Here is a 25145-nt window from a genome sequence, read left to right on the forward strand (position 1 = left end):
ACAAAAGTATCCAGAATTTTCCACAAAAACATTGTTTTTTTTTCCCTAACAAAGTTCCTGGTTTTGCTTTTACCATGACCAGCAGCACTAAAGAAATGCTATTGTTAGCTTCATCAAACCAACTATTTGGATGAACATAAAGTTGATGGAGCACGTCCAGAGAAGGTAAGCGAAGATGGTGAAGGGTCTGGAGCACAGGTCTTATTAGGAGCAGCTGAGGGAACTGGATTTCTTTGGTCTGGAGAAAAGGAGCCTGAGGGGAGATCTTACCACTGTCTACAACCACCTGAAAGGAGAGGTGTGTGTTGGTCTCTTCTTCCTAGTAACAAGTGACAGGATGAGAGGAAATGTACTCAATATGCACCATGGGGGGTTTAGATTGGATATTAGGAAAAGTTTCTTTACTTAAAGAGTGGTGAAGCATTGGAAGAGGCTGCCCAGCAAAGTGGTGGAGTCTCCATCCATGGAGGTATTAAAAAAGCGTGTAGATGTGGCAATTCATGACATGGTTTAGTAGGCATGGTGGTGTTGGGTTGATGATTGGACTTGATGGTCTTTTTGGTCTTTTTCCAACCTTAATGATTCTATGATTCAGACACATGGATGTACTCCATCCACCGGGAACTGTCCTTCAATAGGGAACCGCAGAGAAATCTGCACAGCTTCATTACCATGCTTCTTACTTGAAAGAAATTCTTGTACCCTTTCCTTACATTAGCAAGTGTGTAGATGAGAACTAGCACAGCAGCTTTTCTGTCTCCATATTTTAGAAAGTTGTGATTGCTCTGGTTTTTAGATGTCTCGTGTAGCTATCCATGACTGTATGGACTCATGCTACAGTGACATTATCATTTCCACATGAGTCTTTACAATGCCTTTTACTTGAGAAGTCTGATACAATTGAAATAATAAATCATGAAGATAAATTAATTTTTGATGTGACTTTGCAGTTTTATACCAGAGCGTAAGTACAGGGATTGTCACTAGGAATGGTTGAGTGCTATGGACAGGCACTACCAAGATAGTTTATCCTCAGTTTCCTTTTGCCTTTCTGTGACTGACTCCCAGCGCACGTCTTTTCTCTAAAATTGGTCTCATAAGCTGTTACTCTCAAGTATGAATCTAACAAGTATAAACATTTAAATCAAATTTAATTCCTTAAGCCAGAAATACGCAGCTAGGTAGGACAGGCTGAGTGGATTATCCAAATGGAGGAATAATAAAGCACATAAGCCCAAGGATAATAAGGCATAAGTTCCTCCAGCATAAAGTTCCAGTGCCATTTTTGACATATCTGACAAACTACATACATTGAACTTTGCTAATAAACTAGGAAAAACACTACATTAACTGCACCTGAAATGCCTCTGAAATACAAAGATTCCAAGAACGGTGCTCTATGCAAGTCCTTTTTTTTACACAATCTTCTAATTAACGGATGGCATTTAATGCCTCATCCCTCCTGGGTCATGGGACAGCAAGATGGTGACCAGGGGGGTAAACCACCACCCAACCACCACCCACAGTAGAGGAGGACCAGGTTCGTGAACACCTGAGGAACCTGAACATGTATAAGTCCATGGGACCCGATGAGATGCATCCCAGAGTCCTGAGGGAATTGGCAGATGTGGTTGCCAAGCCACTCTCCACGATATTCGAAAAGTCATGGCAATCAGGAGAAGTCCCTGGTGACTGGAAGAAGCTTAACATTATGCTCGTTTTTAAAAAGGGTAGAATAGACGACCCTGAGAACAACCGACCTGTCAGCCTCACCTCTGTGCCTGGGAAAATCATGGAACAGATCCTCCTAGAAGATATGCTAGAGCACATGGAGGACATGGAGGTGGTTAATGACAGCCAGCATGGGTTTACCAGAGGCAAGTCCTGTATGACCAACTTAGTGGCTTTCTATGATGGGGTAACCACAGCAATGGATACGGGTAAACCGATGGATGTGATCTATCTAGAATTCTGTAAAGCCTTTGACACGATCCCCCACAACATCCTTCTCTCTAAATTGGAGAGAGAGATTTGATGGGTGGATGATACAGTGGACAAGAAACTGATTGGATGGTTTTATTCAGAGAGTAGTGGTCAATGGCTCAAAGTTCGGATGGACATCTGTGACAAGTGGTGTCTCTCAGGGGTCTGTACCGGGACTGGTGCTGTTCAATATCTTTATCAATGATATTGACAGCGAGATTGAATGCACCCTCAGCAAGTTTGAGGATGATACCAAGCTGAGTGGTGCAGTTGCCACACCGGGACGACGGGATGTCATCCAGAGGGATCTGGCCAGACTGGAGAAGTGGGCCTGTGAGAACCTCATGACGTTCAACAAGGCCAAGTGTAAGGTCCTACACCTGGGTTGGGGCAATCCTCGTTTTCAGTACACGAAGGGAGATGATGTGCTTGAGAGCAGCCCTGCAGAGAAGGAATTGGGGGTGCTGGTCGATGAGAAGCTCGATATGAGCTGGAAATGTGCTCTCACAGCCCAGAAGGCCAACCGTGCCCTGGGCTGCATCAAAAGAAGCGTGGCCAGCAGATCAAGGGAAGTGATTCTGCCCCTCTATTCCTCTCTTGTGAGACCTCATCTGGAATACTGTGTCTAGTTCTGCAATCCTCATCATAAGAAGAATATGGAGCTGTTGGAACAGGTCCAGAGGAGGGCTACAAAGATGATCGGAGGGCTGGAGGACCTTCCCTATGAGTACAAGCTGAGAGAGTTGGGCTTGTTCAGCCTGGAGAAGAGAAGGCTCAGAGAAGACCTTATAGTGACCTTCCAGTACCTGAAGGGGGGCTACAGGGAAGATGGAGTGGGGCTATTTGTAAAGGCTTGTGGGGATAGGATGAGGGGAATGGGTGTAAACTGGAGAGGGGCAGATTTAGACTGGACATAAGGAAGAATTTCTTCACCATGAGAGTAGTGAGACACTGGAACAGGTTGCCCAGGGAAGTTGTGGCTGCCCCATCCCTGGAGGTGTTCAAGGCCAGGTTGGATGGGGCCTTGGGTAGCCTGATCTAGTGGGGTGTGTCTCTGCCCATGGCAGGAGGGTTGGAACTCAATGAGTTGGAAGTCTCTTCCAACTCTAAGTGTTCTATGATTCTGTGATTTAGGTATATTAAGCCTCAGTAGCCCCACGGTGTAGACCATTCAGTTTCAGGACTGGCATTCTTCCAAAGCAGGTGATTGTCTGAAAGGCTACTTAATCTTTTGTAATTTGATTTGTTAACTCTCTATCTCAGTCAGGAAATCAGCTCAGTTTGCAAAAGAATCATCAAACACATGCAAAATTAAACACATATTTATGGAGCTCCCTGAACTGGAATAAAATGCTGTGCCCTGGGACTGCACCCAGATCCCAGCCATCATAAAAAAGCAGGCTTGATTATTCAATGGCTCATTTTAGTATGTATCTCTTATGATCACGGTTTATTACTCAGATTTATTTCTACAGGTCTGTTACGGCCCCTAGTGGCTTAGATATACTGAAACATCATCGTGGTCCCTGCACCGAAAAGCTCTGAGAAGTGAAAAGTGCTACAGGGCAGACTGTAGGAAGCAGTGAAGTGACAAGGCCTGCAGAGCCTTGGTGTGTTTGACATTTCTGTGAGAGAAAACAAGTTTCAGCAAACCCTGTCTTATATTTCTTGCAAGATTTGTCATGCTTATCATTCTCCATAAAAACACTTTTGTGTTTTTATGTTTTAATTTAATTTAATTTAAGGAAAAATGTTTTAATTTTGTGTTTGTTTTAACCTCCATCCTGTGACTTTATAAAAAAATCTACATATCATAACATTTTGAAGAGACGAATGATTAACTTATTTAAAGACTGAAATTATGACACACTAACAATTAATTTTTTAATTATTTTCCATCCTATAGGTAGTCACCTTGTCTGATAATCTGAGTGGAAGCTTTACCTTGACTATGGAAGTGTTCTCTTTGACCAGGGCTTTAATCGCAACTTTCTCAACATTCAGATGGGCTTTCATTGGCAAAAAAATTTCATTTTGAGGGCCCCGCAGACTAAATAATGAATATTAGATTCAACAACAGCAGACTCTTAGAACACAAGAAGCCATTTGTTCTTCCAGAAGAAATATGTTTATGTCATCTTATTAAAGAGCTCTTTAGTTTTTTTTCCTGAAGCATTCTATTGTATCATACAGTACCATCCTGACCAACAGTATCAATATTTTTTGGTCTTTCTGGAGACCTGACAATTTGGCTTTGCTTCTAATTTTTAGGAGACTTGGAAACCTGCCTGGTGGAACAGGACCTGGGGTGTTGGTCAATAGCTGGCTGAATACAAGCCAGCAGTGTGCCCGTGTTGCCAACATGGCCAACAGTGTCCTGGCTTGTATCAGAAATAGTGAGGCCAACAGGAGTAGGGAAGAGATTGCTCCCTTGTAGTCGGCACTGGTGAGGCTGCACTTTGAATACTGTCTTCAGTTTTGGGCCCCTCAGTACAAGAAAGACATTGAGGTGCTGGAGAGTGTCCAGAGAAGGGTAATGATGCTGGTGAAGGCTCTGGAGCACAAGCATTGTGAGGAGTGGCTGAAGAAATTGGGGTTGTTTAGCCTGGAGAAGAGGAGGCTGAGGGGAGACCTTATCGCTCACTACAACTACCTGAAAGAAGGCTGCAGAGAGGTGGGTGGTGGTCTCTTCTCCCAAGTAACAAGTAATAGAATGAGAGGAAATGGCCTCAAGCTGTGTCAGGGGAGGTTTAGGCTAGATATTAGGAAATATTAATTCATGGAAAGGTTTGACAAGCACTGGCAGTGGCTGCCCATGGAAATGGTTGAGTCACCATCCCTGGGAGTATTTAAAAGATGTGTAGAAGTGGAGCTTAGGGACATGGTTAAGTGGTGGACTTGGCAGTGTTATGTTTACAGTTGGACTTGATGATCTTAACTGTCTTTTCCAACCTAAATGATTCTGTGAATCTGTAATTTTTTGCCATTGCTGTTTTTCACATACATCAAGTGTTTTTGAAACATCATGGCACAAAGTTTAATCTTACTGTGTAAACTTAAATCTGTGCTTTGGAGAGTGGTTTTCATTTAAACATTCAGTCAGTTGATTGCTGCCACTCTGACCAATACGATTGGCACTTAGTCAAAATCTTGGTAATCAAGACAACAGCAAAGCATAATCCCTCTCAACTCCCCAACTTTTCCCAGTCTATTGCGCCCCATGTTTTAAGAGGATAAGAGGCTTATAACCTCTTTCTCCTAAAAGAAGATGAATTTGGAAACTTTTCAAATGACAATTTTAAGAACTGAGGGCTGTTGCCATAGTAGTTACTAATAAATTGTCCATGGCTACGAGAATGAGTGAAGGACTGGATTGAAGCAGGCTATATTTCTCTCCATGAAGACACGATTTGCCACAGTTTTATGGATAATATTATTACAAGGCAACTGAAGTAGGCTTGCACATCATAAACTGATCAAACTTAACAGGGTAGAATTTGTTTCTGTATAGAAGAGAAGCTTTAACAAATCACTAGCTGTTTCTTAGGGAAGCTTCTCAGGGTGAGAAGACAGCAGAGAAAATAGAAAAGGTGGCTCCCAGACCTTTGCAGGCACCCAGACCTCCAGCGTGGGGACAAGAGGCTCTCCAGTGCTTCACCTTCTACTGTGGGACACAAGGCAGCCTGCTTTTGACTTTCTGGTTTTCCTCTCCTGGTATATGGATGTCTTGGCTAACGAACAAAGAAATCATTAGAAAGCATTGGAAACATATAAGCATAATTAACAGTGTTTGTCACGATAGCAGCATAACAAGTTTTTTTAGAAGTAGGACAGCAAGATATTTTCCATATAACTTTTTTTCATTGAGGATTTATATCCGTAGTGACTCACAGACCACTGCCGCTGTTCTGCTATTACAGGTGAGCCTGTAGGCAAAACACAGACCAGGTGAGCAAAGATGGCATGTTCCAACACATCACTTTTACCTGCGCATTTACTTACAAAAAGGTTAAACTCACTCCAGTGCTGCAGCAGCAGAAATTCAATACAGGAGGAGGGGTTTTTTTGTTTGTCTTTTTTTTTCTGTTACAAGCAGACAGATAAGGTTTGAATTGGCACTTGAGCCCTGCAGTAGTGTGACTGTGCTAGACTGGTATCTTGTTCTGTATGCCAAGTTGATGTGCTGTAATCATGGGAAAGATGTGCCACCCCCCAGAAGCACATCCTTCGGGGTGGAGAAGCATCTCCTGCAAACAGTTTCTCACCAGATACTTCTGAAAAAACCCACTTTTGAGAATAAAACCCTTGGTATTCTTCCTTAGTCATCTTAACAACAAACAACCCCCTAGAACAAACATCCCATTCAAAGCTGATCCCATTGGAGCATATTTAACAGAGATTTTTCCAGCGTTTCCTGGAATTAATGTATTTTAAAGGGAAAACAAACAATCATATGATCACAGGTTTCCCTGTGAGGAGGAAAGAAAACATCTTCAGTGAAACACTCAATGTATGTATGACTAATTAAGAGACACTCCCTTTTTCCTTTGGGTTTCTGGAACTGCAAACCTCATCAGAGACAGTAATTATTTTAGGAGTCTTTCACTGTTCCCCTCATCAACGCGTTTACTTCCTTCTTAAGGCACTGCATAAACGTTTGTAGTTTTCTCTTCCTGATGTGGGACAATAACTCTGTGGCCTGATTTTGGTTTTATTTCTGCGCGCTGATGAAGTGCTAAAACTGACTCAGCACATTGTGTCTGATGATGCAAACCTGCCCTGTAGGGAGGGGTTAAGAATTGGTGCATATAATGAGAGCGCAATATAAATTTGCAGGTTGATTAAATCTAGTTACTTTGAGAGATAGTGCTTCTTAGAGAGATCACTCTCACACCACACAGGGTAAAAGGACTGTGCCTGTTTCTGGTTTTCCCTGGGATACTGTGGCAACCTTTGGCGTAGCCCAAGGCTCTGAGTCAAAGCCATTGTCCACAGCTGGATTATTGCAGAATCATAGAAGTGTTGGAAGCTGGAAGGGACTCACAAGGGTCATAGAACCCAACTCTTGTCCCTGCATAGCACAACCCCAATATTCATACCATGTATATGAGGGCATTGTCCAAATGCTTCTTGCACATTGCAAGGCCTGGTGCCATGACTGCTTCCTGGGGAACCTATTCCAGTGCTCCACAACCACTCTGAGCAAAGAACCTTTTCCTAATATACACCTAAACCTCCTCCAACACATCTTCCTGCCATTCCCTTGGGTCCTGTCACTGGTGGCCAGAGATCATTGCCTGTTCCTCCTCTTGTGATGAAGCTATAGATCATGATGAGGTCTCCCTTCAGTCTCCTCCTCTCCAGCCTGAACAGACAAAGTGACTTTAGCTGCCCCTCATACAGCTTCCCCTCTAAACCCTTCATCAACTTTGTAGCACTCCTCTGGACATTCTCCAGTAGCTTTATAGACTTCTCACACCGTGGCACCCAAAACTGCACACAGTACTCAAGGTGGTCAAACCACATGTCCAACAAAGCTTAAATCCAGCGTCTTAACCACAGGGTTCACCGTATGGCTTCCAATTTCTTTTTTATTTTTTCAAATTTGCCTATTTTCCCCCTGTGATTAATTAGCAAATAAAGAATTAACACACTTGGAACTCTCTCCGAATCCCCTATAATGTATTGCAGAGGACAAGAGCTATGCTGGCACTAAACTCACTTTTTTTTTAAATGGGTTTTTACTTCAGTTTATAATCAATATCACAGCGCCTGTTTCGCATGCTCTGCCAAAAGCTCAGTTTTGGGGGTTATATTACACAAAGTGGCTTTCTATGATGGATTGACCACATCAGTGGACACGGGAAAAGCAGTGGATGTGATCTATTTGGACTTCTGTAAAGCCTTTGACACAGTCCCCCCCAACATACTTCTCTCTAAATTGGAGAAATATGGATTTGATGCATGTGCTGTTTGGTGAATAAAGAGTAGGTCGGATGGTTGCATTCAGAGAGTAGTGGTCAATGGCTCGATGCTCAGATGGAGATCCATGACAAGTGGTGTCCCTCTGGGGTCCGTACTGGGACCAGTGTTGTTTAATATCTTCAACAATGATATTGACAGTGAGATTGAGTGCACCCTCAGCAAGTCTGCAGATGACACCAAGCCGCGTGGTTCAATTAATCACACCAGAAGGATGGGATGTCATCGATAGCGACCTGGACAAGCTGGAAAAGTAGGCCTGTGTGAACCTCATGAAGTTCAACAAGGCCAAGTGCAAGGTCCTACACCTGGATTGGGGCAATCTGCAGTTTCAATACAGGATTGGGGATGATGTGATTGAGAGCAGCCCTGCAGAGAAGGACGTGGGGGTGCTGGTCGATGAGAAGCTCCACATGAGACAGCAATATGCACTCACAACCCAGAAGGCCAACCTTATCCTGGCGTGCATCAAAAGAAGTGTAGCCAGCAGGTCGAGGGAGGGGATTCTCTCCCTCTACTCCTCTCTTGTGAGACCCCACCTGGAATATTGTGTCCAGTCCTGGAGTCCTCAGAATAAGAAAGACATGGAACTGTTGGCATGGGCCCAGAGGAGGGCCATGAAGATGATCAGAGGGTTGGAGCTCCTCTGCCGTGAGGACAGGCTGAGAGTATTGGGGTTTTTCAGCCTGGAGAAGGGAAGGCTCTGGGGCAACCTGACCTGAAGGGAGCCTACAAGCAAGCTGGGGAGGGACTTTTTTACAAGGGCATGTAGTGATAGGATGAGTGTGAATGGCTTTAAATTGAAGGGGGGAAGATTTAGATTAGACATTAGGAAGAAATTCTGCAGGATGAGGGTGGTGAGGCACTGGAACGAGTTGCCCAGAGAAGGTTTGGATGCTCCCTCCCTGGAAGTGTTGAAGGCCAGGTTGGATGGGGCCTTGAGCAGCCTAGTCTGGTGGGATGTGTCCCTGCCCATGGCAGTGGGGTTGGAACTGGATGATCTTTAAGGTCCCTTCCAACCCAAACCATTCTATGATTTGATATTCAATTCTTATACAATCTCTGAACCTTCCCACAGGCGGGGAAGGCTCGGGGGGCCATGCCATGCCCCTGGCAGCCAAGCATAGGGGGACTGAGCTGAGCACAGTCGAGCGTAGCTGAGCTGGACTGGACCGAGCTGAGCGCAGTTGAGCTGGATTGAATTGGACTGAGCCAAGTGGAGCTAGTTTGAGTCAAGCGCAGTCAAGCTGAGCCAGACTGGACTGAGCCAAACGGAGCCATCTGTGTCGAGCAGAGCTGGACACAGAGCCAAGCATAGTCAAGCTGAGCGCAGCTGAGCCGGACCAGACTGAGCCAAACTGGACAGAGCCAAGTCAGACTGAGCCAAGTGCAGCTGAGCTGAACCGGACTGAGCTGAACTGGACTAAGCCAAGCTGGACCAAGTGAAACCAAACATAGCTGAGCTGGACCAGACCAAGCCAAGCGAAGCAGGACAGAGCAGAGCGCAGTTGAGCTGGACTGAACCAAACTGGACTGAGCTGAGCCGGACTGAGCTGAGTGCTGTCAAGTGGTCTGAGCGGAGCTGGACAACACCAAGCTGAGCCGAGCAAGACTGAGTGGAGCTGGACTGGACTGAGCCGAGTAAAGCCAGATCGAGCCAAGCTGGACAGAATGGAGCTGGACTCAGCCGAGTGGAGCCAGACTGGACGAAGGCAAGCAGAGCCGGACAGAGCTGAGCAGAGCTGGACAGAGCGGAGCCGGACTAGACCAAGCCAAGCAGAGCCTGACAGAGCTGAGAAGAGCCAGACTGAGCTGAGCAGAGCCAGACTGGACTGAGTGGAGCTGGACTGAGCCGATCAGAGCCAGATCAAGCAGAGCCAGACTAGACAGAGCCAAGCAGAGCTGGACAGAGCCAAGTGGAGCTGGACTGAGCCGAGCCGAGCTGGACTGGACTAAGCCAAGTAGAGCTGGACAGAGCTGAGTGGAGCAGGACCAGACGAGCTGAGCGCAGTCGTGCTGGACTGGACTGAGCCAAGCGGAGCCAGACCGAGCCAAGCCTGACAGAGCATATCCGGACTGAACCAAGTAGAGCTGGACCCAGCTGAGTGGAGCTGGACTGGACCGAGCCAAGTAGAGCTGGACAGAGCGGAGCAAAGCCAGACAGAGCTGCACGGAGCTGGACTGGACTGAGTCAAGTAGACCCAGACTGAGCTGAGCAGAGCCGGACTGAGCCAATCAGAGCCAGATCAAGCAGAGCTGGACTGAGCCGAGCTAAGTTCAGCTGGACAGAGCTGAGCGGATTTGGACAGACCTGAGCAGAGCCAGACTATACCGAGCCAAGTAGAGCCGGACAGAGCCGAGCAGAGCCAGACTCAGTGGAGTGGAACTGGACTGAGCCAAGGGGAGCTGGACTGAGCCAAGGGGAGCTGGGCAGAGCTGAGCAGAGCCAGATCAAGCAGAGCTGGACAGAGCCGAGTGGAGCCAGACTGAGTGGAGGGGAGCTGGACAGAGCTGATCAGAGCCAGATCAAGCAGAGCTGGACTGAGCCGAGCGGATTTGGAAAGAGCTGAGCAGAGCCGAGCAGAGCCAGACTGGACCGAGCCAAGTAGAGCCGGACAGAGCCGAGCGGAGCCAGACTGGACTGAGTGGAGCCGCACTGACCCAAACGGTGCCGGACAGAGCGAGGCGGAGCCGCACTGACCCAAACGGTGCCGGACAGAGAGAAGCGGAGCCGCACTCACCCAAACGGTGCCGGACAGAGCGAAGCGGAGCCGCACTGACCCGAACGGTGCCGGACAGAGCGAAGCGGAGCCGCATTGACTCAATCTCAGCAGCACGACACTCACCGCACTCCGTCCCCCCCGCCCCAGTCCCCTCCCTTTCCCCCGCCCCGCCGTGACGCGCTCCGGCTGCGCCAGTCCCGCCCCGAGCGCGACCCACGCGGGGAGCAGGTCGGCAGCTCGGGAAGCGGCGGCATCCTCCTCCTCCTCCTCCTCCTCATCAGCAGCATGGGTCGGGCCGGCGGGGACGGGGCGGAGGTGGACCCGGTGCGCAGCTTCGAGCGCTGGAAGAAGAAATACACGCGGCGGACCAAGAGGCTGCGGCTGCAGCGCAAGGAGAGGCAGAAGCCCGAGTGGCAGGTGGAGAGGGAGGGCATCGGCCGCCTGGTGCAGCGCTACCCCGGGGTGAGTGGCTGTAGGGGGGAAGGGGGAGGGGGGCACGGGACAGCCCGAAAACACCGGCAATTAAACTCTCTGAGGCTCGTTTTGGAGTTCTAGAGAGCAAGCATCCCTCCTCAGGCCTGGGCAACACGAGGGAGCGATCTCCATCAGTCCTGTGCAGCGAGACGAGAGCTGGGGACAGAATAGATTCCCACTTACATGCATGTGTATAAATTTTCCCTGAAATCTTATGCATGTTCTGTTACTTTCCAAGGACTAATTTTAATGTTATTATGCGCTTCACAACAGTCAAAACTCTTGCTAGTTTGGAGCTGGCTCCAGCTCTGCTTGACCTTAGCTTTTAAGACAGGAAAGACTGCAAGGAGAAGTGATTCCAGAAGAAGAGACATTTGTTCAGCACAGACCATACTTCACACAAGACTTTTACCATAGACTAGTTTGGGTTGGAAGGGACCTTAAAGGTCATCCAGTTCCACCCCCCCTGCCATGGGCAGGGACACCTCCCACCAGATCAGGCTGCCCAAGGCCCCATCCAACCTGGCCTTGAACACCTCCAGGGATGGGGCAGCCACAACTTCCCTGGGCAACCCATTCCAATGTCTCACCACTCTCATGGTGAAGAAATTCTTCCTTATGTGTAGTCTAAATCTGCCTCTCTCCAGTTTATAGCCATTATCATTGTCAAAGAATGAAAAATACTGGAAAAACATGCTATCAGAGCGACATTCTGTCTAACTTACAAAAAATATTACAAAAAATATGGTTACTTAAATGAAGCTTAACTCTATCTTAAATCAAAATGTTCCACTTTTTTGTAATAGTTTTGTAATAGTAACTATTTCTTGTGTCATGGGCTTAGAGCTGGGATGAAGAGGAGGAGGAGGAGAGGGGACTGTCCCTCCTGCTTTTGGTGGTGCCTATAGTTCATAGGTCTCTTGGGTGACAGTGCTAAACTGGGAGGGCTTTCACTTCCATGAGGCTGGAATGATTATAGATGGTTTGGGTTGGAAGGGACAGTAAAAAACATCCAGTTCCAATCCGCCCCCCTCCTCCTTCATGGGCAGGGACACCTCCCGCTGGGTCAGGTTGCTCATAGCCTCCTCTAACCTTGTCTTGAACACTTCCAGGGATGGGGCATTCACCACTTCCCTTGGCAACCTGTTCCATTGCCTCACCACCATCATTGTGAAGACTTTCTTCCTAATATAAATCTCCCCTCTTATGGCTTAAAACTGTTACCCCTTCTCCTATCACTGCACTCCCTGATAAAGAGCCCCTCCCCAGCTTTCCTGCAGACCTCCTTTAAGTACTAGAAGGCAGCTCTAAGGTCTCCCTGGAGCCTTCTCTTCTCTAGAATAAATAACACCAACGCTCAGCCTTTCCTTGTATGGGAGATGCTTCATCCCTCTGATCATCTTTATGGCCTTCCTCTCGTCTTGCTCCAACAAATGTATGTCTTTCCTGTGTTGAGGACTCCAGAACTGAACACAGTACTCTATATGAAGTCTCACAAAGGCAGAGTAGAGGAACAGGGAGCAGAGTTATGAGCAGAGTGATCCTCCATTCCTCTCCTTTCTCCCCACAGGGCAGAGGAGGAGAGGGCAGTAGCTGTAGCCCCAGTGGGTTCTGGTGGAAGTAACTGTGGGCAAACTGTGGAGCCAGGGGTGGTGGGTGGTAGAGAGCACAGGAAGGAGAAACAGATTGAAGTATTTGTTGGGAATGATCTCAAGGTCAGGTTGGATGGGACTGTGAGCAGCCTGATCTAGCTGGAGATGTCCTGGTAACTGACACCACGTACTCGGTGCTGTTGAGGTTGCACCTTGAGAGCTGTGTTCAGTTTTGAGACACTCACCTCAAGAGAAACATTGAGGTGCTGGAGAGTGTCCAGAGAAGGGCAATGAAGCTGGTGAAGGGTGGTCTGGAGCACAGGTGTTATGGAGAGTGGCTGAAGAAACTGGGGCTGTTTAGTCTGGAGAAGAGGAGGTTGAGAGGAGACCTTATTGCTCTCTACAACTGCATAAATGGAGGTTATAGTCTGGCAGGTGTTGGTCTCTTCTTCCAAGGGATAAGATGAAAGGAAGTGGCCTCAAGTTGTGCCAGGAGAGGTTTAGGTTACATATTAGGAAATCTTACTTCATTGAAATGGTTGTCAAGCACTGGAACAGGCTGCCCAGGGAAATGATTATGTCACCATCCTTGGAGGTGTTAAAAAGATGGATAGATGCTTAGGGACATGATTTAATGGTGGAATTGGTGGTGTTAGGTATACAGCTGGGCTTGATGATCTTAAAGGTCTCTTCCAACCCAAGCTGTTCCATGATTCTGTGAATGGTTGTAACCAGATGGCACGTGGCCCTTCTGACCTACCAGCATGCATGTCTCTCTGTTGGAGATTGGACACATTTGCCTCCTGAGATGCTTTCTTCACAGGCAAACATCCCATTAGAAGAGTATGTTGATTGATGTCAAGTCAGGAAATAGATATTTGAATATTACAGGTGGAGTCAGTGGTGTTGGTTTTGTCACCCAGATTCCCTCGAGTTCCTCTGGGAGATGGCAATCTTTTGAACCATGCTGATCAGCAGAAAGTGTGGTAGTTGTGGATGAGTTGTGGCTTAGATGTGCTCTGCGTATGGTGGGGCTCTACACCTTGCTAACTTTTGCTGGGGAGGGGCATGACAGTTGTACTTGGTTGTACTTCTCTGTCCAGTTCATAGAATCATAGAATAGTTTGGTTTGGAAGGGACCTTAAAGATCAGCCAGTTCCAACCCTCCTGCCATGGGCAGGGACATCCCACTAGATCAGGCTGCCCAAGGCCCCATCCAACCTGGCCTTGAACACTTCCAGGGATGGGGCAGCCACAACTTCCGTGGGCAACCTGTTCCAGTGTCTCACCACTCTCATGGTGAAGAAATTCTTCCTTATGTCCAGTCTAAATCTGTCCCTCTCCAGTTTATACCTGTTCCCCCTTGTCCTATCACCACAGTTCTGCTCATGAAAAGCATTAACAGTATGTGCTGGGGAGTTGTTTGTGTAAACTCTTTCTAGCTTGTTTTATGCCAAATTAGTCAAGTTAGATGACAATACCATTTGAAGTATTTGAAATAACCTGGCTGCTCTTGGCTAGCAGATCCGGAGCAGATTAGAGAGAGCTCACAAGTAAAGATTCCCAGCAAATCAGAGGTGGTATTAACTTCTGACTAGTAAACAAAGTAGAAGTTGGTGTTGTTTTTCACTGGTATATGTAGATGTGGAATAGCTCTACCCCTAACACAGATCCTTCTTTGTCCTGCCATTCAGACTTTATTTAAAAATAAACCAGTTTCTTTGGAATTTAAAGGTTCTACAACAGATCATTCTTTTGATCCTGGAAGTTTACAGGGCAGAGATATAGTATTGGAACCTTTATGGCATAGCCTTTCATAACAATCCTGCTTCCCACTCTTTTACTACTATTCTCACTTTTTTCCCCCTTCTTGGACATTCGTAATGGTTTTTAAGTTGATTTAGAGGAGTTTAAGGTACAAGAGCAGAATGTTATTTGTCTCCTTTGTGATTGATACATCAGTTTTTACTGGTCATCTAGAGTTAAAAAGAAGTTGACCTCTGAAATACTTAAACCAGATGTGATTATTTAGAACAGTATCACATAGTTGCAATAGCCTGTTTTGTGTGTCATAAACCTATTAAAATTGATCCCTATTATTTGAATTATTTTTTGATGTTGGTAATGTAGTTTTCCCTCCTGTAGGTACTGTTTTCCTATGGAGACAGTCTCTTGGTTGGACTTCAGCTGAACCTGTATAAATCACCGGGTTGTGGTCCTTCAGCATGCAAATTAATAAGTCTGGGAATTAGCCCAATATGCGATATTACGTGTGATGTCTTCAAAATTGTCAACTGAATTTCGAAATATTTGTCAGAAATAGTGAAAGTAGAAAAAAAGACTTTTTAAGGGTGATTTCTGGTAACTTTTCCCTTCTCCCAGAAATGTACTGGCTTAAGGTATGTAATTCTCAGCACAAGTAGGTTTTATAAAAAAAAGTCACCTTTCAGAGTTCTGAGTAACATTTGGCAGAAGTTTTAATTGCTCTGCTAGGACACAGTGAAAGTTTGAAATCTACCTTACAAGAGCTTTGTCTTGAAATATGTCAAAACTGGGTTTTAATAAGGGTGTTATTATTTTTTATCTAGCGATCAAATTGATGCATTAAATTACTTTTCAGCCTAGTTCTCTCCAGTAAAAAGAAGAAAAGAGTAGTGTTGTCATCTAATGCTTTAAATGGGTATAACCTCTCAGTTTTCTATAATAGGCAGAGCCTGTGGAAGGCTTGGTACTTCAAGTAAATATAAGGCTGATCTGACAGCTCAGTAGCTCTTCATTTTGATGGTCTCCTGTCTGCTACAACAGACTTAAAAGCATTGCATTTTTCTTAAGATCTGTACTTGACATCTCAAAGTGTTGGTAAATCATTGCGCCAACTCATGGTCTTGGATACGCGCTCTTGGAGGTTTTGTGCGTGTAATTAACAGCCCTCAAGTATGCTCAAGGGTGCATGCAGAGAAGTAAATTAGTAAGTGTCAGGACAATGAACTACTTTTATTTTAGGATGTTTTCTACCCCATAGGACAGCTTTAAAAAATTAAGTATGCCAGGTGCTAGAGGTTGGTGAGTCTGTTGAGCTTCAGGACAAAGGTGGACTCTTCTTGTCCCAATCAAGTAGATGCAAGATTGCTGCAGTTCTGGCGGCTACAGAAGTTCCGATTTTTGGAAATTATGTATGTGAAATGCTTAGCATGAGGTTTAATTGCAATTTGTGTCAGGGGCTTGTGGCATGCTGCATTGCAGAAACTTTAGACCTTGCTTGCGTGCTCCAGGATCTTTTTAAAATGTGATCTTAAGAAACTTTTAGGGTTTCATTTATTTATTTATCTATTTATTTATTTATTTATTTATTTATTTCCCTGAAGAATACTTCATCTAGTTTTGGACCCCCAATAAGAAAAAGGCATCAATAAATGAAACCAGTTCGGTGGAGGGTGAAATGGTGGAGGCTGGAGCATGTGTCCTGTGAGGAGAGGCTTGAGGAGCTGGGCTTGTCAGACTGTAGAAGAGATGGCTTCAGGGTTGGGATGAGGACCTTACAGAAGCCCTCAGTCAGTGCTCATGGAGAGATCATTGAGGAAATGGTGCAGAGTGTAAAAATGAGAGACAACATTTGTAAGCTGGCAGAAGAGAGGCTCAGCCTGGAATACGCTTGCCCCATGGGGACAGTCAGGCTGAAGCACGGGTGGCCCAGAGAGGCTGACCAGTCTCTGTCCTTGGATGATTTCAGGCCCCAACTTGACGAAGTGCAGAGCACTGAGTCTGACCTCAGAGCTGACCTGCTGTGTGCAGAAGGTTGGAGCAGAGACCTCCTAAGGTCCCTTCAGCCTGGATTGTTCTGAGCTTTATAGAATCATTAATCATAGAATCGTAGAATAGTTTGGGTTGGAAGGGACCTTAAAGATCACCTAGTTCACCTGCCATGGGCAGGGACATCCCATTAGATCAGGCTGCCCAAGGCCCCATCCAACCTGGCCTTGAACACCTCCAGAGATGGGACAGCCACAACTTTCCTGGGCAACCTGTGCCAGTGCCTCACCACTCTCATGGTAAAGGGATTCTTCCTAATGTCTAGCCTAAATCTGCTCTTCTCGGGTTTATACCCATTGCCACTAGTCCTATCACTACAAGCCTTTGTAAACAGTCCCTCACAGCTTTCTTGTAGCCCCTTTCAAGTACTGGAAGGTTGCTATAACATCTCCTCAAAGCCTTCTCCGGGCTGAACGAGTCCAACTCTCTCAGCCTACTTAAGGTTGGAAAAGACCTCTAAGATCATCCAGTCCAACCATCAGCCCAATACCACACTAAAACATGTTGTGAAGTGCCACATCTACACACTTTTTGAATGCCTGCAGGGAAGGAGACTCCACTGCCTGCGTGGTTTAAGTGTATCTTATTACTTGCTAAACAGTGTATGATGGGAGCGCGGTTTGGCTTAGGTCAAACTAGTATAGATTGCCTGACCAGATAACTTGGATCAGGTCATGCTGAACCACTACGTATTTATATTAACAGCAACTTAACGAGTGCTGTTTAATTTCTGTCATGCTTAAGTTGTAAGCTCTGATTAAACTTACTTTGTTTCAGATAAATCCAAGTGAAATTGAAAGATTTTCGGACTTTCCTCTGTCAAAGAAAACCCTAAAAGGTGAGTACAAAAGTTTTCTTTCGGTAATTTGAGTAAAAATGATTGTATTATTTACATGCATCTGAATTTTTTTTCTTTTAGCTAAGATTAGTATTTTCTTTAAGATTTCTTTAAACCTTAGATTAAGTATTGCCATGTACAGTGTTTTCTAAACAGGGGAATACCTCTCTGGGCAAAACAGAAATAAAGATTCTTTTTTTTTTCTTTTTTTTTTTTTCAATCCTTCCCCTTCTGCACCCTCTTCCCTCAAAATATTAGGATTGCAGGAAGCTCAGTATCGCTTGGTAACGGAGATACAGAGGCAAACCATAGGTTTGGCTTTACAAGGTAAAGATGTGCTTGGAGCTGCAAAGACTGGATCAGGCAAAACCTTGGCTTTTATTGTCCCAGTAAGTAATTTATATCCTTCCGTTTGTACTTAAACCAAGTTATCTGGGAAGTATTTAATATCAAACAGTTTCGGTTAATAGATCCTGGGAGAAAAGTTGTAATTCAACTGATCTAGATGTTGCAAGAAAGCCAAGATACTAATTTAATAAAGCCTCTTGAGGTTCTGAAAGTTATATATTTTTGGCCCTAGGAATATTCTGACACTTAAAACTTCCATTTTGATCCTTATGTTAATACACACTGTGTGATTTAGGAAGTGCTTAGTTTTTCTCTCAGGAATCTGTTTCCCTGGTGCAACTCTAGTTGTCAAATTGTTTCAAAATTTGAAAACTAAGTGTGTGAAGTAGAATGGTAAGATTTCATCAGTTCCTTAGACTTCAAATTTTTAGGTGAGTAGTTTTCACCCCTTTAAAGTTTTAGGATTTGGACTTTATATAGCAAACTTTAGTGATTGTGTACTTCATTTCCTCGTTGTCTTTGTGTACTCCTTAGAAATCACTTTTAGGCACAATCAGGAAAACAGATTAAAGTCCCCTGTCATAGATAATACATGTTTAACTGTTTTACTCAAAACATTATGCTCTGCATTTCATTTGTTCAAATTGAAAGTGCAGTTGAGTCATTTGCTTAAAGTGCGCACATGACGTGGTAAGTTTTGTATCCACTTACGATCAGATAAAGGGAAAAATAAGTGTTTTGATTACAGAGGCATTTTTGGTTGTTTTAAACATCACTTGCATTTTTATGAGCATAAATTTCTTTGGAGAATGTTCTGTCAGTAACTGTGGGAACAGGAGTAGGTGTTTTGACTACCATCTCCAGTTGAAAAGATTTATGCTTTATGCTGTTTTTTTTAAAAGATTTATTTTTTATTAATAAAGAGTAAAAAATTCAGGTGGCTTCAAAAGACAGTCTTGTGAGCTTGAGAAACAAAAGTGAGATTGCTCAGTTACTTAGTCTAGGAGTAGAAGTATTTTGTTTCACAAAGCTTATTTTAAAACAGTTTTAGGGCAGAAAATTATTGAGGAGCTTGACAGATGAGTGAAAAAAAATTAATTATACAAGATGCTTAATAGCCTTCAATATTTCAGAATACTTCAGGTATTCATACCTGTGGAATTTTTGTGTTAGGATTAGCTGCCTGATAGTGTTTCTGCAGTAAGAATTCATAACAGGAGGAATAATCCTGGTCTGAGGTACATGACAACTTTAGTCGGAATGCTTTGTGTATAGCATATGTGGATATTACTGATTGAAGTCTATAACCAGAATTAAATCTGCGATAATTGACTTTCTTCTAATTGCTCATACTGTTTCTGGTTCCCACAAAATCTTATAAGCAGGGACATTTGTCATGTGTTTCTACATCTGATATCTATTCTCCTATAAATGATTAAGGCTTGCTTTCCAGAGTTTAGCAGTGTAGGGTTAATTGTGCAGTAAAGTGTTCATGATTTACCACCAATTACTGCATGCCCTAGATTGGTACCAAGAAACTTTGATGCAGAATGTATCATTACTGTCAGTTAGAATTTATATATAATCAAACTATGTGAAATTTACACTGACATTTCTTAAAGTCATGATTTTAATTTGAGTGTTTTTTTTTTTTATGACACTTTCTAGCAAATTTTTTGTTGCTATGTATTTTCCTTCTGAGATTTCTTATAGTGAGAATACGGTATTTTTTTCAGGCTTTGGAACTCCTGTATCGCCAGCAGTGGACTTCAGCTGATGGGCTAGGAGTTTTGATAATATCACCTACCCGGGAATTGGCGTATCAAACCTTCAAGGTTCTGCGTAAAGTGGGAAAGAATCATGAGTTCTCAGCTGGCCTTATCATTGGAGGAAAGGTGTGTCCTCTCTTGGAGTTTGCTACGTGGAAGCATAAATGAGTGTTATATGAAGTGTTAGTTCAGGAAGGAAACCCTTGAAATGAAAAGTCAGGGAAGAGAGCGGGTAATGGGAACCTATCAATGACCTATCGTTTTCCTCTCTGTGTAGCCTGTGTCTTTTGAAGCTTTTGTATATTTACAGTCTTTACAGGTTACATGACTGGATGGACCTTCTCGCAATCCTTCCAGGACGATCCTGTTAATTTAGATTATTCTGAAATACTTTTTGTTCAAGCCGCAAATGTGAGCATGCTGAAGAGATTGTGATATCTCTGTACAAAGAGGAAAGGCTGATCCTTGGTTATTCTTTCTAAAAGCTACCAATAGTTTAAGCTGGCCTGACCATCTCTGGTACGGGACTTCTAGTGCGAACAACTAGAGCTTAGCTGGTTTAACTCCTTTTCAGGATCTGAAAGAAGAGACTGAAAGAATCCACCACATAAATATGCTAATTTGCACTCCAGGACGGCTTCTGCAGCACATGGATGAAACTTCATATTTCTATGCTTCTGATCTGCAAATGTTGAGTAAGTTTTTTAAGTACTTGAAAGAACTCAGAAATATCTTGTGACTGTTCGTAACTGTGTGGAGCACTTCCTTGGATAAAACATTTATTCCAGTCATGATATGCAGGTGAAATGGCATTTAAGTTGAAACATAGAAATTTAAAACAGGAAACGAGAAACCCCTTTCTTGTGTGTACTTTCTCTCAAAGCGATTGCTGAGCATGCCTTCCTTATAATAATAAAAACAAGTAAGTGAGTTAGTAAGGAACCCAAAATCAAACGTAGTGCTCCATAGAATCCTTTAGATCACTTGCCTCTCCTTTCTGGCTATGGTTCTCTTGTTTTTCCTGACATGATAATTAACTATATGGAATATCCATTAGAGTGTGTGTATTTTGGGCCAGTTCTAGGAAATGCTTTTCTTTGAATTTTAAGACATATTGCTCTTCTTTTCATCGTTTTGTTAGTATTGTTAACATCGTTTCTTTTCATCCTTCCAACCTGAATAAATATTTCAGTGTAATGAAAAGGTTTGCCTGCCTCTGAGAACTGTGCATAATCTTTAGCATAGCTTGAGGAACTGAAAAGTAATTAAGCTAATGCAGCCAATAAAATGTGAAATTATGGTTGATACAGTGAGTACAATTCATGGCAGTTAGACAAGAATTGCGTTAAACGCAGACCCTTTTCTTAAAGCTTTGTCTCTCTGCTTCTTAGTTTATTCTCTGCGTTTGAATGGTAAATTCAGCTTAGGTGCATGTTTTCTGTCATGAATAGTGCAGCACTGTTCTATATTCCGCGCTTTTGTTTCAGTAGTAGAACAGAGACTTTTTTGATTTGCAAATTGCTGAACCGTTTACTTGAAATGCTGATCTCTTACGCTATGACTTGTATTGCAGTTTTTCTAAAAGCATATTTCGTGGATTATGTGAATGTCTAAAGACAATCCTGATAATTTAAGCTAATCTCTGCAGTTTAAGAAGGCATGGATTTTTGTACCATATGGGTTTAATGTACGATTATTATGTCTTTTTTTTAATAAATAAAATTAAATCCAGTTTTTCTCAAATCTTTTCTCATTTCAGTTCTTGATGAAGCTGATAGAATCCTAGACATGGGGTTTGCTGATACAATGAACGCAATCATAGAAAATCTACCTAAGAAACGCCAGACCTTGCTTTTTTCTGCAACGCAAACAAAATCCGTGAAGGATCTTGCACGACTGAGTCTGAAAGATCCGGAATATGTTTGGGTTCATGAGAAAGCCAAGTTCAGGTATGTTGGGATAATGTTTTTTTTTTTTTTTTTTTCCTGTGCTATACCTGTGTGCGTTAAACAGATGGTGATCCTACCCAATTGCTTTCCTGACTGTCGGTTCCTTGAATCAGAAGTTACCTTCTGTATCCTCCTCCTTCCTTCAGTGTCTGAATGTTTCATGTGCCTTCCTGAAAGCAAGGATTTTCCAGATAAAGAGGTACTAGTTCTGACCGATTGATTACAAGGAGGCTGAATCTTCTCTTTCCTTGTGTCTCCTCAGGTACTTTCTCAGACTGGGAATTTTGTTGCGTGGTAGTAAGCCCCAGGGTGGGTTATAACCTGGATAGAGCTGTGTCCTGAGTATAACAGCACTCACGTCTGAATTGCTGGAGGGTTTTTTTGTGATTTGGTTTCCTCGCCTTCTGTGTGTGTATACTTAGTGTGCAGAACCACCAGATGTGGTTCTGCAGTTCCGCGTGCCATTGATAGATCTGGTTTTCCAAGGAAACGCTACTCTGTTGGGAAAGTGCAGAATGCACGTCTTGCTTGTGTATTCAGTATTAGGTGCCCAAAGGAAAGCATGTGGCATTAGTCCACGTGCAGTAAGTCTTGTGGGTTCCTGATGTGCTCCATATGTGAGATGCAGGAGGAAGGTGCAGCATAGTGATAAAAATGGATTTCCCAAGAATAAACAAGAAATGATTAGCAAAATGAACAGTAGAACCAGGTTGAACCCTGAGGCAGTTTGTGTTATTATATTATCCCTGTATTGCACTGCAAATACCTTTTTCAAATCAGGAGTACTATCAAAGGCATCTTAAATAAGCATGATTGCCTGAAAAAATATCTGTGTGATTAATAGCCTCTTAGCAGAAAAGGATGTACAAGCCTAGCATGTTGTCTTCATTTTGAAAACTGACTATACTCCTGTTTCACAGATCTCACATTTTTTTTTGAGAGAGGTCTATTCTAAATTGCATTTAAAAAAATATTTAGGAGAGTGCAATTAGATAATAAAATGAATCAAAAAAAGTAAAATATTCATTTGTTTTAGAATTCATGGCCTTAAGATAGAATTTGTTATTATTATGAAAACAGTTTCCTCTGGAAGACTTAGAAAACAGAAGGTGCTGCGGCATAATTCAAATTGACTAGCTGAAAGGAGCAGCATCTCTTAATTTCATCCTCTCAATTGACACTTTTAATAAAATTATTTTGAATACCCTTGGCCTGTTTAGGGTGTAGCAGAGGCAGTGTGAGTGATGAGCATTTAAATGTTTTTCAAGGGCAAATTCTTCAGTTTAGTTTTTTTTGTAAGGAATGTAAAGGTGAGTTAAGATGACATTTCAGAGCTTCACAAAGTCACTTTGCATGTCAGGGTGTAATCAGCAGAAGTACATCAATACTCTATTTGTGTGCGACTAGGCTGTGCTTTGACATTGCCTTAAGCATAAATGATGCTTTTAATAGGACTAATAGACAAAACTGTGTTTTAAGTAAAGGCAGTTTGAATGTCGCTGCTTAGACATGGAAGGAGTTTGGCTCAGTAGCAATAAATGAATTTAGAATTAATGTCAAAAGTCATCCCCTCCTCCCCACTGGCTTTTAGTGAGCAAATTGATTCATCTTTCAAGAGTAGCTTTCTAGTGGAGCTGCTAAGAATTGTTCCTCAAAGTGAGAGAACTTTCCAGCCTGACTTTTTTCTTTTTTTTTTTTTTTTTTTCCCCTTTTTCTGCATATTTTTCAGATGCTCTTGACTTAAAAGAAAGGACAGGCAGCTCTGTAGATACTATATGCCTACGTATTCTCTTTCCTTTCCCTGCTTTTCTTCTCATTGTAATGTTATGGGAACTAACATTATCTAAATGTACTTTTTGGGTGGGTTTTTATTTTTTTTTTAGTACCCCGGCAACATTGGGTCAGAACTATGTTGTCTGTGAGCTCCAGCAAAAAGTAAACATGCTGTACTCTTTCCTGAGAAGTCACTTGAAGAAGAAGAGCATTGTGTTTTTTGCAAGCTGTAAAGAGGTATGGCTATCCCCCAACCCTGACTCCCCAGTAGCATGTTAAAACTCTTACAATTAAGATTAATAAATGTCGAAGCACCAGAGAGGTGAGGTTCTGGAGTAGTTTGCGACAGGAAATTGTGGGAGGAACCAAACATCAACTACTGCTGTAGGGATGTTGTGCAGGACCTGACTGCCAGGAAGCACAGTGACCCAGGCTCGATGCAAGGAGGTCTTGGAGACCTCAGTGTACTCAACCATTTTGTGCATTCCTGTTAAAAAAGAATGTTAAAAGTTTTGTCCCTAAGGGCCAGCTGTTTCAGTTTTGTCTCATGATGCATTTCATAGTTGGGTTACAGAGTGTTATAGTAGATGTACCTACTTTCTTAGTGAGCTTTTAAATGTGCCTATATAAGAAATTATAATTGTAGCACAGGGAAAGTTTTTTCTTGTGGTTATTTAGAATCATAGAATAGTTAGGGTGGGAAGGGACCGTGAAGATCATCTAGTTCCAACCCCCCTGCCATGGGCAAGGACATCCCACTAAATCAGGCTGCCCAAGGCCCCATCCAGCCTGGCCTTGAACACCTCCAGGGATGGGGCAGCCACAGCTTCCCTGGGCAACCTGTGCCAGTGTCTCACCACTCTCATAGTGAAGAAATTCTTCCTAATGTCCAGTCTAAATCTGTCCCTTTCCAGTTTATACCCATTCCCGCTCGTCCTATCCCCACAAGCCTTTATGAATAGCCCCTCTCCAGCTTTCCTGCAGGCCCCCTTCAGGTGCTGGAAGGTCGCTGTGAGATTTCCATTGAGTCTTCTCCAGGTTGAACAAGCCCAACTCTCTCAAGCCTGTCCTTGTATGGAAGGTGCTTCAGCCCTCTGATCATCTTTGTACCCCTCCTCTGGACCTGTTCCAACAGCTCCATGTCCTTCTTACGTTGAGGATTCCAGAACTGGACACAGTATTCCAGATGAGGTCTCACAAGAGAGGAATAGAAGGGCAGAATCACTTCCCTTGAATTACTTCCCTTATATAGGAAGTAATCCTTCAGATATCTACTTGTATAAATGTGTTGAAACTGTTCGGTTGAAGTTTTTTATATGTTTGTATGGCAACGTACAAATGTTGTAGCAAATATTCATTGCAGTTTTTCCATTTGTGCAAGAGGTTGCAATATTTCTCTTGTTCTGCAGTTGGCTGGTGAGTACAGTGGGTGGTAGGCTTAGATGTACAGAAATTCTCTGAGCTGCAGCTGTTGCTGGAATATATGCAGTTTCTTTAACTATTTTCTTGAAAAGAAGACTAGATTGCTGCCTGCTGTCAAATAATGCTGCATCCTGTTTTGTGTGTAAGAATAAATGGACTGCTTTTTATAAGAGAAGCTGTTGAAGCTTGCAATAGTAAACCAAGACTGTGAAGACTGCTTTGAGTGCAAGCCTAGGATGCTACCCCATTCCAGTATTGTTTAAAAGCAGTGCTTCTGGTGGACTTTTGATACTTTGGTCCTTTTGCATACAGCCTAACTAGTCGTGTGCCAAGTCGTTCTTGCTGTTACCTACTCTGGTTCTTCTTATGAAATGCCAGCAGAAGGCATACCAATGGTGTGCCATGGTTCATTTCCTCATTTAGTAAGGACAGAAGTCTTTAGACGAAGTCTCAAAATAGCATGTTTTGTCCTTCATTAGAAG

The 25145-nt window shown here is 43.6% G+C and overlaps 1 protein-coding gene across 1 annotated transcript in view; it reads left to right on the forward strand.

Annotated features, from left to right (window-relative positions):
• The first annotated feature begins 10890 nt into the window (after positions 1–10890).
• The window catches only part of DDX10 (DEAD-box helicase 10), a 191648-nt gene continuing 177393 nt past the window's right edge, over positions 10891–25145 (forward strand). The window contains exons 1-7 of the mRNA XM_054056496.1: positions 10891–11150; positions 17342–17402; positions 17661–17791; positions 19487–19645; positions 20094–20214; positions 21279–21468; positions 23352–23478. Of these exons, the coding sequence (XP_053912471.1) occupies positions 10974–11150; positions 17342–17402; positions 17661–17791; positions 19487–19645; positions 20094–20214; positions 21279–21468; positions 23352–23478 (966 nt within the window). The 5' untranslated portion in view covers positions 10891–10973. The remainder of the gene's footprint in view (positions 11151–17341; positions 17403–17660; positions 17792–19486; positions 19646–20093; positions 20215–21278; positions 21469–23351; positions 23479–25145) is intronic.

Source organism: Cuculus canorus, chromosome 1, assembly GCF_017976375.1.
Source record: "Cuculus canorus isolate bCucCan1 chromosome 1, bCucCan1.pri, whole genome shotgun sequence".
Classification (NCBI taxonomy): Eukaryota; Metazoa; Chordata; class Aves; order Cuculiformes; family Cuculidae; genus Cuculus; species Cuculus canorus.